This window comes from Pocillopora damicornis, chromosome 9 (assembly GCF_964200805.1).
Source record: "Pocillopora damicornis chromosome 9, jaPocDami1.2, whole genome shotgun sequence".
NCBI lineage: Eukaryota > Metazoa > Cnidaria > Anthozoa > Scleractinia > Pocilloporidae > Pocillopora > Pocillopora damicornis.
Genome location: NC_142678.1, coordinates 1,955,651 through 1,972,110, shown reverse-complemented (window position 1 = coordinate 1,972,110; position 16,460 = coordinate 1,955,651). Strand labels below are relative to the sequence as shown.

The following is a 16,460-nucleotide window of genomic DNA, read 5'->3' as shown; positions in this document are numbered from 1 at the left end:
AATAACTTGCTTTTCAAACTCGCATCTGGGTGTTCTTAAAACTTACTGAGCCAAGTTCTATTAATCACCTACTTAATTGGTAATAACTTCAGCCAGCGGTATAACCGGCTAGCATTTGCAACCTAAGTAATCTTTATCGGCATTATTATATGGACCAATATTGGCCACCAATAGAAAGTAAGATATAATCGTCCTAGAAGTTATAGCCTCTGTTACAATACAAGGATACAAGTTAATTAAAGTATTATGTCAGTTAATTGGTACTTTCGCATTTACTGAATTTAAGAAGAAGTATAATAATAAACAGTGCGTTGGATTGTATACTCGTGCAGAAGTAAGTTGAGGGTGAGTGATGAATAACACATCTGCTAAATGATCGGTAGCCGAGAACTATTTGTACCCGAGTGTCGAATTGATCCGGGATGGTCGCTTTATGACTGGCTCAGAAAACGTCCGCCACCTCATCAACATCCAATCAGATGCAAAACTAAAACCCAATCGAGACTTGGTCGCCCGCGTTTTCCCGCGCTTGAAACTGTTTGCTTGTTATTACTCCAGGCACTTATTGACTCAGGTAATAGTTTGCTGTGTTTTCATTGGCTGTTGAGATTGCAAATCGTTTTGGTTTAAATGCGCTCAATGATGAGCCTCTACGCCAGAAATAAAGATGTATTCGCGCTATTTACTGGTCTTTCAGAGAAATTCGGAATTGTGCAGTTGCCAAGAGAGCACTCTTCATTGACAGTTAGTTTTCATATCAAAGCCCTGCAAATAAAAATTTCACATTATCAGCCACCTAAAGTGTCTAAAGTCGGACACAAACCTTCAGATGCAACACTGGTGTCTAGAATCGGACTCTATTGCCTTAAATCAGACTCTGGTGTCGGACTCTAATGTTTAAAATCGGACACTAGTGTCTAAAATTGGTCACTACACAGTGTCTATACTTGGACACTAGTGCCTAAAGTCGGTCACTAGTGTCTAAAGTCGGTCAGTAGTGTCTAAATTCGGACACTAGTGTCCAAAATCGGATACCACTGTTTAAAATCAGACACTAATGTCAAAAGTTGGACAACAGTGTCCCAAATTGTACATATGTTTTGTACGGAGGTCAAGCATGTTTTCGACAAACGTACACTTTTGATGATTATTAATTCCTTAGTTTTCAGCAGGTTATTTTATTGTTCCAATGTTTGGTCAAATACCTCAAAATGTAATGTTGACAAGTTACAGGCGGTGCAGAACTTCGCATGCCGCATTGTTAGCGGTGCGCGTAAATTTGACCACGTTACACCAATTCGCAAGGAACTAAATTGGCTTTCAGTTCAAAGCCAGCTTTACTACCCGAACGCTACTACGGCCTTCAGATGCATGACTGGTCAGGCTCCAGATTACCTCTCATCAAAATTCATAAAGCGAGCCGAGGTTAGTCGACGTAGCATCAGAAATTCGCAGCTTTTGCAAATTCCATTCTTTAGAACAGCTAGCGGTCAGAGAACATTTTTCTATAGAACTGTAAACTTATGGAACTCTTTGGATAATTCCTTAAAACTGTGCAACTCCGTTAAGGTTTTTAAAAAACGTTTAAGGACCAAATTACTCACAGAGTTGTAATTTTACATATTTGTATGCTTTCATTTTCCTTTTAGAACATTCAGATTTTAAAACATCTTTAATTGTAAATAGGATTTTTAATTGTAATAGGATTATTTTTATAACATTGTCTTTGAAAAGCCCCCTTGGGGAAAGTCAATAAAGTATGTTGTTGTTGTTGTTGTTGGAGGTGCATGCTTAAGTTTAGGTTATGGTTAAAATGCAGCGCAAAATTTTTCCCAAGTCATTGTATTTTTCAATTGTTTTCTGATTATCGTAAAATGTGTTTGTTTGAGTTAAGAATGTCTCTTTGAGTGGCCTTGAATTGTCCAAAAGGACCGCCTATAGAAGAAAGAAGTCGAGACTGATCAGTCACAGTTGGGTTACTCTTTAGAAACTCGAAATGCGGCAGAGTAAATAAGTTCATATGCTCTTGTACATGGATGAATTGATATATGGTTTCTAGAGCATACGTTTCCCTTAAGATCCCGTTGGTCTTGAATTCAAACTCTAAATATTCTTCCAAGCACGATTAATTAGAGGAAAACTCGCAGATTTGATGTCATATTACTCATAAGCTTGCGCTATTTTCTGGATCAGAGCTTGTACTTTTCCCCTAGGCCAAATAGGATTTATCTAACTTTGGATAGATTTAGCCACAAAAAAAAAAGCATGAGTAGCTTGACCCTGAATATTCATTAAAGAAATCATTTATTTTAAAAAAGACGGCAATTTATTATCTATTATAACTAGGCTTTTTTCTTTCCAATGTGTCATATTGAGAATCATAGAGGCGTAAAAACAAAGGTCTCTTGTTTGCACGCAGCACGGCCAACAAGATAAGGCGCTGTCTAAATAAAGCAACACAAGCCTTGCTTTTTAGGATGTTTTCAATCCTTTTACATTCATTCCTACTTCTACTCGCGTGGTGCCCCTCAGCATTTGGGCATCTTCAGGCAATATGTTCGTCCGGTATGAACGTTTCAAATGTCCAGACGATGGTGATAGAGATCACTGGCACACTATCCAACAACAGCTATCTGCAGCTATCTTGCGTTTTGAAGTTAGCCAAGCCTGGGAGCTTTTTAAGCATGAAAACTAAAAGGAATGACAACGAAAAAGGTGAGGGCATAACCAGTTTGATAGAGTGGTCTTACCGACTTCTTAGAGAGCGAAGTTTTGTCGACGTTTGGTTTAATGAAGACACCACATCTCTCTTTCTATATTGATTTAATTTCTTGATTATTCTTTACTGATCCGAAAGTGCTTTTGAAAATTCCGAAAGTGATAACTATTATCAATTCAGGATTTTGCAGCTTTTCCTGAAGCAATTCGCTGTTTGCACAGATAAGGGTTCCTTCTTTCGAGGCGTACAATTAAAACTTTTACTGAATCCAGTGCCACTCATGCATTCTTCGGGTGGTTGCTTCTTACGAAGGATCTTTATTTCCGAAAATTACGGTTAAACCAGAGCATTATTGTTGTGGCATTCCACCAATGAACAAAATGCTACCTTTAAACTTCTAGCAATTTCAGGATATACTGTCCTTGTAAGAGCAAAAGTGAAACTAGCGTTACCACAAGAAACTTGAAACACATCAGCTTAGCTCCTGCCGTTCTTGTACTTAGTTTTGTTTAACTAATTCACTTCTGACAGCGCAACATATTTCAGATGTTATTTATTTAGATTTATCCAGCCTGTGCACCCGTATTGCGTATTCAAATATCTTTCAGATTCCAATAGTCAGAGAGATCAGTCGCTACTTGGAAACGACGGGTTTCGCTCAATCGGTTTCAAAAGTCTGATTTGATCTTGTTCAGTGATCTTAAATATGCAGACTGCTTTTCTTTTTTTTCTAATTTCACAGTCTGCAGCGATCTACCAGCTCGATAAGGGTCAGTACTCTCCTATTAAGTGACACGCTCATGAGTCTGATTGTCCAAACAACTTTTTTCTTTCTGTTAGTTCTTTTTATTCCTAGTCTGTGCGCTTAGGATTAGTCACGGCAGGTTTAAGTAGGAAGTAGAAATAAAGTCTCCAAATCTGAACCATGTTTCTAAAAAATACTATAAAAATTAAAGGGCATAGAGAAATAAGAGTAGATTTTTGCTCTGATATGTGGAACTTGGGTGTGATTTATGAAAAGTAAAACATTTTTACTGATAATAGCGCTCAGAAGAAGAAGCCTCAGCATTTTCAGACTTCCTTTTCTATAGTGATCTAAGAAGCAGTTATCCTGTGAAGATACATTCGTCATTTGCTGGTTTGATTTTATTGGGAGAATATGAGTCTGTGACCTTCCCTAACATTCCTTACAATTTAGAGAGATTTGGAGAAATTTGTGAGCTGAATGTCTCTCTTGAATCTAAAATTAGAACACAGTGTCTGCAGCAAGAAGCCCAACTTGATTCAGAGACCAGAAGGCAAGCGAGCTAATAGAGTGAACAGTAATCCCACATTAGTAGGCTCTTATGAGATCTTATTATCATCTGTTTTGATAGTTATTGATATATTTATGCGCTAGATTATCCCTTTTATTTTTAGGTTTCTTGCAACTTTCCCTGTACCAGCAAGGCGAGTCGTCTCTACTTGGTCATGTGGACGTTTCAGAGCCAACATCAGTTTGGAACACAATAAGCATTTGTCCAACCGGTTTTACCAACAATCAAAACACAGGAGAGAAGTTGTTATCCGTGGTGGGAAAAGGCATTGGACTTTCTTTCACAGTGCAAATAACCGAAGGTGCATCAGAAATTGCGCTTGATCAACCACGCACAGTCAACGTCCAGGGAGACGAGGTGCGTGTGTTCCAGTTCATTCCACCTCAAGGAATCTCTGATACACAATTGGACATCACTGCCACGTCTGAATCAAAAGTTGCTGCCTATTTAAAGGTATCGCAGAACTGTAAAGAAGTCGATGTCCAGAAAGACTTAGAGAGAATAGATTACAAGAAGGAATCTCTTCGACTTTCCTTTGCAACAAAAGGACGGATAACTTTATCCAGAGTTTCCATTCCCCCTCTGACCGATTCCGTCTCCGGATGGTTCATTGGAATTGGTCTGAAGAACTTATCAAGTGACGTCAAACTTAGTGAGTCAAAAAATGTCACTTTAAAGCTGACAAGGTCGTTTGATTATAATTATGCCACGCCTATTTGTGTCCTATTTTTTGTATCATTTTTTGTTGGTATAGGAGTGTCTGTCATTGCATATTTTCTCTTCGAAGAGCCTCTCACCCAGGTAGAGCCTGGCGAAGGTAATCAGATCAATAATAATGCTGGTTTTTTTGTTGAAATGTTAAAAGTTATCAGTTATCACTGGTTTTCCTTTGGTCCAAAGACCTTCTCCTATATCACAGGAATTGTGGGTAATGTGCTTATGGTAGGTGCTTTTCAGTTCGTGTTTGCAAACTGGTATACGATGATTCAGGAAGGGGACAGAGATAATTGTTACTACAACGACTTTTGTTATAGAGTAGCAAGTCATGATATTCCGTTTAACTTGATGATAAGTAACTTGACTTACATACTCCACGGCCTAATCTTAGTTTCGTGGGTACTGATACTGGAAATCAAGGTGAATGTTCGTTGCCAAAGCGGTAGAGACGCTGTGGAGGCAACAGCAATGAAAAAGAGGTACTGTTTTTCTATTGGGTATGCGTTTTCCTGGGGACTAGTCTTCGAGGGATTGTTTTCCACCCTTTACCACTTCTGCCCAAGCAGGTTCACATTTCAGTTCGATTCGGCCTTCATGTTTATCATAGCTGGTTTAACTGTGCTGTTGTTGTATAATGGCATTGAGCAGAATCGTTGTCCCTCTTCTGGAAATGCGAAACACCCAGTTGGCGCTTCTAACTTCTTCCTTTTTTTCATTGTGCCTCTTTTTACTTTTAACTACTTTGGTGTGCTATTTAACTCCGATTCTGGGCTCAACAAAGTAATGCAGGGGTTTTTCTTTGCATTCCTAATCATTTGGTGGCTTGTGATGGATTTTTGGGCTTTTCGTAAATTAGATATCCACAAAAAGATTCGTGGTGATGACTGTAAAGATAAATGTGATGCGTTTTTATTCCTTTTGGGCGGCCTGATAGTGCCCTGTGGGATTTTTATGTTATATTTGTTTAGCGATCTGGCTCAAGTGTTTCTGTTCGCATGCATTGCCTGTAGCGTTGTCGCAATCCTAGCTAAAGCTAGGCCTTGGAAGAAGCTTTGCAAATGCGAATGCAAGTGTGTTTGCGATTGTGATTACTCAGTCAAGGCCATTTTACAAGGTCTTTTCATCTTTCTCACCATTTTCATTTTGTTAGCAGCTTTTGCCGTTTTTAAAGCGCTACCCACCACAAACAAAACATCGTCGCCAGAAAACTCTCGTGACCAAAACGAAGAATGTGTCATTTTTGGATTTTTCGACTGGCATGACCTGTGGCATTTTTTGTCTTCCTTTGCTCTCCTTATGGGTGCGTTTGTTGTCATGTTTATAAGTTCTGAAGCTGAGCAAAGCCCGAAAGGGAATAATGGGTCAGGAGCACAAGGAATAAAAAAAGAAGGAACTTCTGTATAAAAGGCTTTTTCAATCGAGTGTCAAAAGCGATTCGGGACTATATCATCTTTGTTTTACGTCAGTTTGTGATTGCAAAACGAAAATCAATCGTGACTTGTTCGCCCCCGAACTCCTGTGCTTTTAGTATTTTACGTGTTGATTTCTTATTGGGTATTGATAATGTCAATCTTTGTTCATATTGACTGTTGTGATTACATGGTTTTAGATTTTCGACAGCAACTGAAGACTGCTCTGAAAGACATGGAGATGTCTTGGGGATCTAAATGGGAGCGGGGCGGGGTGGGGGGGGGATACGCTCCTTTACTTCTGGGATTTAACATCGAGTCTTTCGAGAAAGATATCATAATCCCTTGCTCTCACTTTCAGCACCTTTTGTAGGCTCAGTCTTAATATGTGGCTCCATACCATGGTAATGATAAGAGGGCTAGTGGGAGTAACGCATGATAAAGTTAAAGGGCATGTTAAAATTGAAATGGAAGCATGGGGGAAATATAGTTAGTGAGGGATATTGGGATACTGTAAACTCTAAGTATATTTGAAAAACCGAAACTTTTTGTAAAGAATTGCGAGGTGTCTCTTTCTGCTCTCAAACTTGTTAAAAACAGGATAATCAATTCAATCAAGAGAATTATAAGCAGGCTGAATGTAAATAACTTGCTTTTAAAGCTAACATTTAGCTATTTTCATAACGTACTGAAACCAAGACTTAATCATGTGATTAAATGATCCATGTAGTAACTTAGCTAGCATTATAACCAGCTGGAATTTGTAAACGAAGTATACTGTATTTGCATTCTTATATCAAGGAATGATTCTAAAACAAAGCCGTAATGGCCATTTGTAATTGTCATGATTTTTTCCTGGAACGTTAGTGAAGGTATTTGTAAACTTTTTAGATTTTTATCTTAAAATTTTTAGAATTAGAGGCAATCTTTCACAGGCAAGAATTTGCCATTTCCGTATGTACTTTAGATCAACCAAGTCAATTTATTTAAAGCGACATCTTTGATCAAGACAGCGCAAAGGGCCATTTAAGAAACGAAAAAAAAAAAACGCAATCAAGAAGTGTCGTAGTCTTTTTTAAAGAAGACCTTTCCTAAAATATTGGCCACCAACAGAAAGTGGAACACAACCTTCCTAGAAGTTCTCATCTTGGGTATACATGTAATACTAGGATACAAGGTTATTGTAATATTATCTTAATTTACTGTAGTATTATGTCAGTTTAACGATACTTCTGCTTTAAGTAAAGTTTAGAAGAAGTAAAATAAAAGATTCTGGAATGAACTGTGCGTGGGATTGGTTATTCGTGGAGAAGGAAACAGAGAGTGAGTCAACATATCTGGTACTTGATTGGTAGAATTATTTCCACCTGAGTGTCGAAAGTACTCTGAGATCTTGCCATAGCTCTGTTTTTTATTCGCTCTATGATTGGCTCAGAAAAACTACTGCAGAAGTTTTCGCGTTCCTTTTCATTTGGTGGCTTTTGATGGTTTATTGGGCTTTTTATAAGTTAAATAAAAATTATCCCCGAAGGAGTATGCCGAAATGCATGTACTGTGTTTTTATTCATTTTGGGTGGCATGGTAGTACCCTTGGGGATCTTTTTGTGTTTTTTGTTCACCGATCTGTCACAGGTGTTTCTGTATACCTGCATCGTTTGTAGCATCATTGTTGTCCTCGCTAAACTTAGGCCCTGGAGAAAGCTGTGCTGTTGCTGTGAATGCAGGCGCAAGTTCCCAACGGCCACGGACATTTATCAAAGACTTTTCATCTCCCTCAATTTCATCGTTTTGGTAGAAGCTTTTGGCGTTTTCATATCGCTGCCCGCCACAAACACATCTTTGATGCCAGAAAACTCCCGTGACCAAAACGAAGAATGTGCTTTTCTGGGATTTTTCGATTGGTACGATCTTTGGTAATTTTTTGTCCTCATTTGGTGTCGTAATAACCACAATTGTTATCATGTTTTTAAGTTCTGAACCCGTGTAAAAGTCGAGGCCTCAGAATATGTAATGCAAGGGAGTGCGATGTAAAATTCCATGTAACGGCGACGTTTTCAATTGCATGTCAAAATGGAGTTTTAAAGCTGATATTTCGAGTGTTAGCCCTTCCTCAGAGCGAATGGTTTTTCGTTTTTTGGATTCAGATTACAGCCAAGGTGAACATGCTCTCCTTTACTAGTAGGATTTAACATTAGGCCCTCATTTCAAATAAATATCGCATTGTGTTGGTTTCACTTTGGTGAAATCAAAGGACATTCCGAATTTAAATTGAAAGCATGGGGCAAGTACAGGTGGTGGTGGACAGTGGGTCCATATGATAAACTTTTCAATAATCGCCAAAGGAAGCTTAATATATAGAAGGTTTTGAAAAACTGATACTCGTGTAAGATAATTGCAAGGTGCGTATTATTGTTTATCAAACTTGTTACAAGCATAATAATCAGGAGAGAGATTATGACCAGACGAGGGTTAAATGTATATTGTAAATAACTTGCTTTTCAAACTAGCATCTGGGTGTTCTTAAAACTTATTGAGCCAAGTTCTATTAATCACCTACTTAATTGGTAATAACTTCAGCCAGCGGTATAACCGGCTAGCATTTGCAACCTAAGTAATCTTTATCGGCATTATTATATTGACCAATATTGGCCACCAATAGAAAGTAAGATGTAATCGTCCTAGAAGTTATAGCCTCTGTTACAATACAAGGATACAAGTTAATTAGAGTATTATGTCAGTTAATCGGTACTTTCGCATTTACTGAATTTAAGAAGAAGTATAATAATAAACAGTGCGTTGGATTGTATACTCGTGCAGAAGTAAGTTGAGGGTGAGTGATAAATAACACATCTGCTAAATGATTGGTAGCCGAGAACTATTTGTACCCGAGTGTCGAATTGATCCGGAATGGTCGCTTTATGACTGGCTCAGAAAACGTCCGCCACCTCATCAACATCCAATCAGATGCAAAACTAAAACCTAATCGAGACTTGGTCGCCTGCGTTTTCCCGGGCTTGAAACTGTTTGCTTGTTATTCCTCCGGGCACTTATTGACTCAGGTAATAGTTTGCTGTGTTTTCGTTGGCTGTTGAGATTGCAAATCGTTTTGGTTTAAATGAGCTCAATCATGAGCCTCTACGCCAAAAATAAAGATGTATTCGTGCTATTTACTGGTCTTTCAGAGAAATTCGGAATTGTGCAATTGCCAGGAGAGCACTCTTCATTGACAGTCAGTTTTCATATCAAAGCCCTGCAAATAAAAATTTCACATTATCAGCCACCTAAAGTGTCTAAAGTCGGACACAAACCTTCAGATGGGAGACTGGTGTCTAGAATCGGACTCTAGTGTTTGCTAGTGTAATACTTGTAATAATTCATTATTTGTTTTCACTTAAACCTCGTTAACGCTGTTTTTTAATGTAGCAACGTGCTCATCTACCCCACTTTTGTTTGCAAATCTAGTATACCGATAAAATTCACCAAAGCTTTTATTATAGATGTGAATTTGTTTCCTGTCGACTAGGGGGCATCGAACTAAATCAAGAGAGGTAAATTCTACAAAGAATGAAACACCCACTCTAGCCCCTGGGATACCTAATTTTAATTTGTAAGCATAAACAAGGAATACCGCAGAATTTCCAAAGTAGCGAAATTTATGACTTTTGAAAATCAGGTAAACGAACTGCAAGTGCTAATTCAGCCCTACCATCCTGAAACTTTTGAAGGTCTCCTTGTTGCCTTTCGTTTCTCTCGACGTCACCTCCTTCAGTCATGATCCTCTTTGTCAGATTTTCATCTTCTTTTGCTTCTTCTCGTGATTTTCGTTTCCTTCTCACTTTTGACTCGTCACCTTTCTTCTCGGTGTCGTTCATTGACTTCTGCTTGCTTTTATCAGATGTAGCCGGCGCCTTCAGCAACACTACTGGCTTTCCGGTCCAGTTTGTGACCTCTTGGATAATGTGTACTAAAATATTATATACCGTGTGTTTTAAGTTTTCTCTTTAGTAGGCTTTTGAGAAACTTACACAGTTCTTATCAGCAAATGCTCGTCAAGATGTATAAAACGTGCACATCGAGCGAAATCTCTCGTGCGTAGCTTCCCTCGAGGAGAGAATTGAATATTATTTGAACGTCTGGTTTTCAGAAACGAATAAATTTAAGGGCGTGTATAAATAAACGGGGTCTTTAATATGTTAAGCTACATTACATTCACCAATTAATCAGAAAGAAGCTTATAAACTGATTTATTCGCTACTTCTTTGTAGAGATTTTTCTTCTCAATTTTCGCATTCAAATGGACGGTGAAAAAGAAAAAAAAACCATTCCGCTCCACAAAACAACAAACAAAAAACGGTGGAACCAGAGTTTAACCACGTTAATATTTGAGCTTAATATTTAACTACAGAACTAAAGTGATTCATCAAACTCCGCTGCAAGCGTTCCACACTTACCATTGAGCTCACTGCTACTTTTATCCGATATTAAATTTGGAAGTTCAAGCTGCCATTGCCCATCCGTCACAATTGCAAAATTTTCGCATTTGCCCGCAAGCGATTTCGCCAGGCGAAATAACTTTAACGAAAATCCGCCAATTCCATATTGATGTGCCTACTCCTTAAGCCCTAAAAACTCCGTAAGATGTTTTTTAGTTCAGATACTCCTCTATGAGCTTCTTTGTCTACTGGGACCCTGCTCCGATGACGTTCGATGGCGACTTCTTCACCTTTTCGAAAAAAACTCACGATGACTTTAGCAATCCCAGTCATGACCCAACCGCATGAACAAACAACGAGCAATAAAAAGACAACAGCAGGGCGTCTCGTCGGCTCGATTGTGATCCGCTGTTCTTGAAATGAGACAGCAGGGCGTCTTGTCAGCCCGATTACGAGCCGCTGTTCAAGAAATGAGCCCACGCTGCTCACCGAAAAGAAGGATCCCGTGGATTTAAAGTAATTTGAAGACAAGAAATTCTATAATTCGGCTAAATTTGGAATTAATGTGGTTACGTCGGGTGAAGAAGGATTTTCTGAGCTAGAAATCATCAAAATGCTGTTCTTTCTGAATACAAACATCCCTATCACGTCTGACCATGTCGGTTGTCGGTTAGAATTTATTTGTCGCTTGTCGGTAATTTTTTCCCCGTTTCGTCGGTAGTCAGTAATTTTTTACGCCCTTTGTCGCTAGTCGGTTAACCCCATTCACACCCTCTTTACTGATCCGAAAGTGCTTTTGAAAATTCCGAAAGTGATAACTATTATCAATTCAGGAATTTGCAGCTTTTTCTGAAGCAATTCACTGTTTGCACAGATAAGGGTTCCTTCTTTCGAGACGTACAATTAAAACTTTTACTGAATCCAGTGCCACTCATGCATTCTTCGGGTGGTTGCTTCTTACGAAGGATCTTTATTTCCGGAAATTACGGTTAAACCAGAGCATTATTGTTGTGGCATTCCACCAATGAACAAAATGCTACCTTTAAACTTCTAGCAATTTCAGGATATACTGTCCTTGTAAGAGCAAAAGTGAAACTAGCGTTACCACAAGAAACTAGAAACACATCAGCTTAGCTCCTGCCGTTCTTGTACTTAGTTTTGTTTAACTAATTCACTTCTGACAGCGCAACATATTTCAGATGTTATTTATTTAGATTTATCCAGCCTGTGCACCCGTATTGCGTATTCAAATATCTTTCAGATTCCAATAGTCAGAGAGATCAGTCGCTACTTGGAAACGACGGGTTTCGCTCAATCGGTTTCAAAAGTCTGATTTGATCTTGTTCAGTGATCTTAAATATGCAGACTGCTTTTCTTTTTTTTTTAATTTCACAGTCTGCAGCGATCTACCAGCTCGATAAGGGTCAGTACTCTCCTATTAAGTGACACGCTCATGAGTCTGATTGTCTAAACAACTTTTTTCTTTCTACTAGTTCTTTTTATTCCTAGTCTGTGCGCTAAGGATTAGTCACGGCAGGTTTAAGTAGGAAGTAGAAATAAAGTCTCCAAATCTGAACCATGTTTCTAAAAAATACTATAAAAATTAAAGGGCATAGAGAAATAAGAGTAGATTTTTGCTCTGATATGTGGAACTTGGGTGTGATTTATGAAAAGTAAAACATTTTTACTGATAATAGCGCTCAGAAGAAGAAGCCTCAGCATTTTCAGACTTCCTTTTCTATAGTGATCTAAGAAGCAGTTATCCTGTGAAGATACATTCGTCATTTGCTGGTTTGATTTTATTGGGAGAATATGAGTCTGTGACCTTCCCTAACATTCCTTACAATTTAGAGAGATTTGGAGAAATTTGTGAGCTGAATGTCTCTCTTGAATCTAAAATTAGAACACAGTGTCTGCAGCAAGAAGCCCAACTTGATTCAGAGACCAGAAGGCAAGCGAGCTAATAGAGTGAACAGTAATCCCACATTAGTAGGCTCTTATGAGATCTTATTATCATCTGTTTTGATAGTTATTGATATATTTATGCGCTAGATTATCCCTTTTATTTTTAGGTTTCTTGCAACTTTCCCTGTACCAGCAAGGCGAGTCGTCTCTACTTGGTCATGTGGACGTTTCAGAGCCAACATCAGTTTGGAACACTTTAAGCATTTGTCCAACCGGTTTTACCAACAATCAAAACACAGGAGAGAAGTTGTTATCCGTGGTGGGAAAAGGCATTGGACTTTCTTTCACAGTGCAAATAACCGAAGGTGCATCAGAAATTGCGCTTGATCAACCACGCACAGTCAAGGTCCAGGGAGACGAGGTGCGTGTGTTCCAGTTCATTCCACCTCAAGGAATCTCTGATACACAATTGGACATCACTGCCACGTCTGAATCAAAAGTTGCTGCCTATTTAAAGGTATCGCAGAACTGTAAAGAAGTCGACGTCCAGAAAGACTTAGAGAGAATAGATTACAAGAAGGAATCTCTTCGACTTTCCTTCGCAACAAAAGGACGGATAACTTTATCCAGAGTTTCCATTCCCCCTATAACCGATTCCATCTCCAAATGGTTCATTGGAATTGGTCTGAAGAACTTATCAGGTGACGTCAAACTTAGTGAGTCAAAAAATGTCATATTAAGGCTGACAAGGTCGTTTGATTATAATTATGCCACGCCTATTTGTGTCCTATTTTTTGTATCATTTCTGGTCGGTATATTAGTGTCTATCTTTGCGTATTTTCTCTTCGAAGAGTCTCTTACCAAGGTCAAGGTTGATAGAGGTGAACAGGGCAATGATAATGTTAAGTTAAAAATTTGTGCCCTGTGGGAGGTAATCATAGATCACTGGTTTTCCTTTGGTCCAAAGACCTTCTCCTATATCACAGGAATTGTGGGTAATGTGCTTATGGTAGGTGCTTTTCAGTTCGTGTTTGCAAACTGGTATACGATGATTCAGGAAGGGGACAGAGATAATTGTTACTACAACGACTTTTGTTATAGAGTAGCAAGTCATGATATTCCGTTTAACTTGATGATAAGTAACTTGACTTACATACTCCACGGCCTAATCTTAGTCGTGTGGGTACTGATACTGGAAACCAAGGTGAATCTTCGTTGCAAAAGCAGAGCCGCCAAAGTTCAGGGATCCAGGCTACCAGAACATATTCTGTCATGTCCTGAAACTAACATTCATCATTTGGAGGGAGGTATTCCAAAACCCGAAAACCCCATGGAAACGGAAGAAAGGAAAAAAGAGGAGAACATATTTTTCGCCAAAGCAATGAAAAAGAGGTACTGTTTTTCTATTGGGTATGCGTTTTCCTGGGGACTAGTCTTCGAGGGATTGTTTTCCACCCTTTACCACTTCTGCCCAAGCAGGTTCACATTTCAGTTCGATTCGGCCTTCATGTTTATCATAGCTGGTTTAACTGTGCTGTTGTTGTATAATGGCATTGAGCAGAATCGTTGTCCCTCTTCTGGAAATGCGAAACACCCAGTTGGCGCTTCTAACTTCTTCCTTTTTTTCATTGTGCCTCTTTTTACTTTTAACTACTTTGGTGTGCTATTTAACTCCGATTCTGGGCTCAACAAAGTAATGCAGGGGTTTTTCTTTGCATTCCTAATCATTTGGTGGCTTGTGATGGATTTTTGGGCTTTTCGTAAATTAGATATCCACAAAAAGATTCGTAGTGATGACTGTAAAGATAAATGTGATGCGTTTTTATTCCTTTTGGGCGGCCTGATAGTGCCCTGTGGGATTTTTATGTTATATTTGTTTAGCGATCTGGCTCAGGTGTTTCTGTTTGCATGCATTGCCTGTAGCGTTGTCGCAATCCTAGCTAAAGCTAGGCCTTGGAAGAAGCTTTGCAAATGCGAATGCAAGTGTGTTTGCGATTGTGATTACTCAGTCAAGGCCATTTTACAAGGTCTTTTCATCTTTCTCACCATTTTCATTTTGTTAGCAGCTTTTGCCGTTTTTAAAGCGCTACCCACCACAAACAAAACATCGTCGCCAGAAAACTCTCGTGACCAAAACGAAGAATGTGTCATTTTTGGATTTTTCGACTGGCATGACCTGTGGCATTTTTTGTCTTCCTTTGCTCTCCTTATGGGTGCGTTTGTTGTCATGTTTATAAGTTCTGAAGCTGAGCAAAGCCCGAAAGGGAATAATGGGTCAGGAGCATAAGGAATAAAAAAGGAGGAAACTCCTGTATAAAAGGCTTTTTCAATCGAGTGTCAAAAGCGATTCGGGACTATATCATCTTTGTTTTACGTCGGTTTGTAATTGCAAAACGAAAATCAATCGTGACTTGTTCGCCCCCGAACTCCTGTGCTTTTAGTATTTTACCTGTTGATTTCCTATTGGGTATTGATAATGTCAATCTTTGTTCATATTGACTGTTATGATTACATGGTTTTAGATTTTCGACTGCAACTGAAAACTTCTCTGAAAGACGTGGAGATGTCTTGGGGATCTAAATGGGAGCGGGGCGGGGTGGGGGGGGGGATACGCTCCTTTACTTCTGGGATTCAACATCGGGTCTTTCAAGAAAGATATTATGATCCCTGCGTTTACTTTTAGCACCTTCTGTAGGCTTAGTCTTAACATGTGGCTTCATACCTTGGTAATGATAAGAGGGCTAGTGGGAGTAACGCATGATAAAGTTGAAGGGCATTCTGCAATTCAAATGGAAGCATGGGGGAAATATAGTTAGTGAGGGATATTGGGATACTGTAAACTCTAAGTATATTTGAAAAACCGAAACTTTTTGTAGAGAATTGCGAGGTGTCTCTTTCTGCTCTCAAACTTGTTAAAAACAGGATAATCAATTCAATCAGGAGAATTATAAGCAGGCTGAATGTAAATAACTTGCTTTTAAAGCTAACATTTAGCTATTTTCATAACTTACTGAAACCAAGACTTAATCATGTGATTAAATGATCCATGTAGTAACTTAGCTAGCATTATAACCAGCTGGAATTTGTAAACGAAGTATACTGTATTTGCATTCTTATATCAAGGAATGATTTTAATGCAAAGCTGTAATGGCCATTGGTAATTGTCATGATTTTTTCCTAGAACGTTCGTGAAGGTATTTGTAAACTTTTTAGATTGTTATCTTAAAATCTTTAGAATTAGAGGCAATCTTTCACATGTAAGAATTTTCCGCACGTACTTTGGATCAACCAAGTCAATTTATTTAAAGCGAAATCTTTGATCAAGACAGCGTAAAGGGCCATTTAAGAAACGGAAAAAAAAACGCAATCGAGAGGCATGGTAGTTTGTTTTAAAGCGAACCTTTTCTAAAATGTTGGCCACCAATAGAAAGTGAAACATATCCGTCCTAGAAGTTCTTATCTAGAATATACATGTAATACTAGTATACAAGTTTATTGTAGTATTATGTCAGTTTAACGATATTTTCGCTTTAACTAAAGTTTAGAAGAAAAATAAAAGATTCTGGAATGAACAGTGCGTGGGATTGGTTATTCGTGGAGAAGGGAACAGAAAGTTAGTTAACATATCTGGTATTTGATTGGTAGAGCTATTTCCACCTGAGTGTCGAAAGTACTTCGGGATGTTGCCTTAACTCTGTTTTTATTCGCTCTATGATTGGCTCAGCTCAGAAAACTCCTGTCACCCTTTCAGCCACCAATATGATACAAAACTAAAAAAGCAGTCGTAATTTGCAGGTCACTTGTGTTTTCCTGCGCTTCAAACAGTCTGCATGGCATTACTCCGGGCTCTTGATGGTTATGGCCATATTTAACTTTGTTCTGGTTACGAATCGTTTTGGTTTAAGGCCACCTAGTTGAAATGTCTTCTATGAAGGCACCAGTGGCCAATATTGGATTTGGA

At 38.7% G+C, this 16,460-nt stretch overlaps 3 protein-coding genes across 3 annotated transcripts; 2 read left to right on the top strand and 1 right to left on the bottom strand.

Moving 5' to 3' along the window:
• The first annotated feature begins 2,400 nt into the window (after nt 1–2,400).
• LOC113673785 (uncharacterized) lies at nt 2,401–6,299 on the top strand. Its single transcript, XM_027190227.2, has 2 exons — nt 2,401–2,715; nt 4,139–6,299. The coding sequence occupies exons 1-2, from the start codon at nt 2,478–2,480 to the stop codon at nt 6,154–6,156; spliced, it is 2,256 nt and encodes a 751-aa protein (XP_027046028.2). The 5' UTR covers nt 2,401–2,477; the 3' UTR covers nt 6,157–6,299.
• A 3,367-nt stretch (nt 6,300–9,666) lies between these two features.
• Nucleotides 9,667–12,174, bottom strand: LOC149039591 (uncharacterized). Its single transcript, XM_089183140.1, has 3 exons — nt 12,127–12,174; nt 10,613–10,769; nt 9,667–10,125 (listed from the first exon to the last, which is right to left on the bottom strand). Exons 1-3 carry the CDS (start codon nt 12,172–12,174, stop codon nt 9,815–9,817), a joined length of 516 nt encoding a protein of 171 aa, XP_089039266.1. The 3' UTR covers nt 9,667–9,814.
• Nucleotides 12,175–12,472: 298 nt separating this feature from the next.
• LOC149039590 (uncharacterized) lies at nt 12,473–15,080 on the top strand. The gene is made up of 2 exons (XM_089183139.1): nt 12,473–12,545; nt 12,667–15,080. The coding sequence occupies exons 1-2, from the start codon at nt 12,473–12,475 to the stop codon at nt 14,784–14,786; spliced, it is 2,193 nt and encodes a 730-aa protein (XP_089039265.1). The 3' UTR covers nt 14,787–15,080.
• The last annotated feature ends 1,380 nt before the right edge of the window (nt 15,081–16,460 follow it).

Bases quoted from the DNA above. Each gene is read 5' to 3' on its own strand.
- LOC113673785 (XM_027190227.2), top strand. From the start codon at position 2,478: ATGTTTTCAATCCTTTTACATTCATTCCTACTTCTACTCGCGTGGTGC. The intron at 2,716-4,138 runs GTGAGGGCATAA...TTTTATTTTTAG, and splicing joins AAGGAATGACAACGAAAAAG to GTTTCTTGCAACTTTCCCTG.
- LOC149039591 (XM_089183140.1), bottom strand. From the start codon at position 12,174: ATGGTTCAGATTTGGAGACTTTATTTCTACTTCCTACTTAAACCTGCC. The intron at 10,770-12,126 runs GTGACTAATCCT...CTTAAGGAGTAG, and splicing joins ACTTCCTACTTAAACCTGCC to GCACATCAATATGGAATTGG. The intron at 10,126-10,612 runs GTAAGTGTGGAA...ATAATATTTTAG, and splicing joins AAGTAGCAGTGAGCTCAATG to TACACATTATCCAAGAGGTC.
- LOC149039590 (XM_089183139.1), top strand. From the start codon at position 12,473: ATGTCTCTCTTGAATCTAAAATTAGAACACAGTGTCTGCAGCAAGAAG. The intron at 12,546-12,666 runs GCAAGCGAGCTA...TTTTATTTTTAG, and splicing joins CTTGATTCAGAGACCAGAAG to GTTTCTTGCAACTTTCCCTG.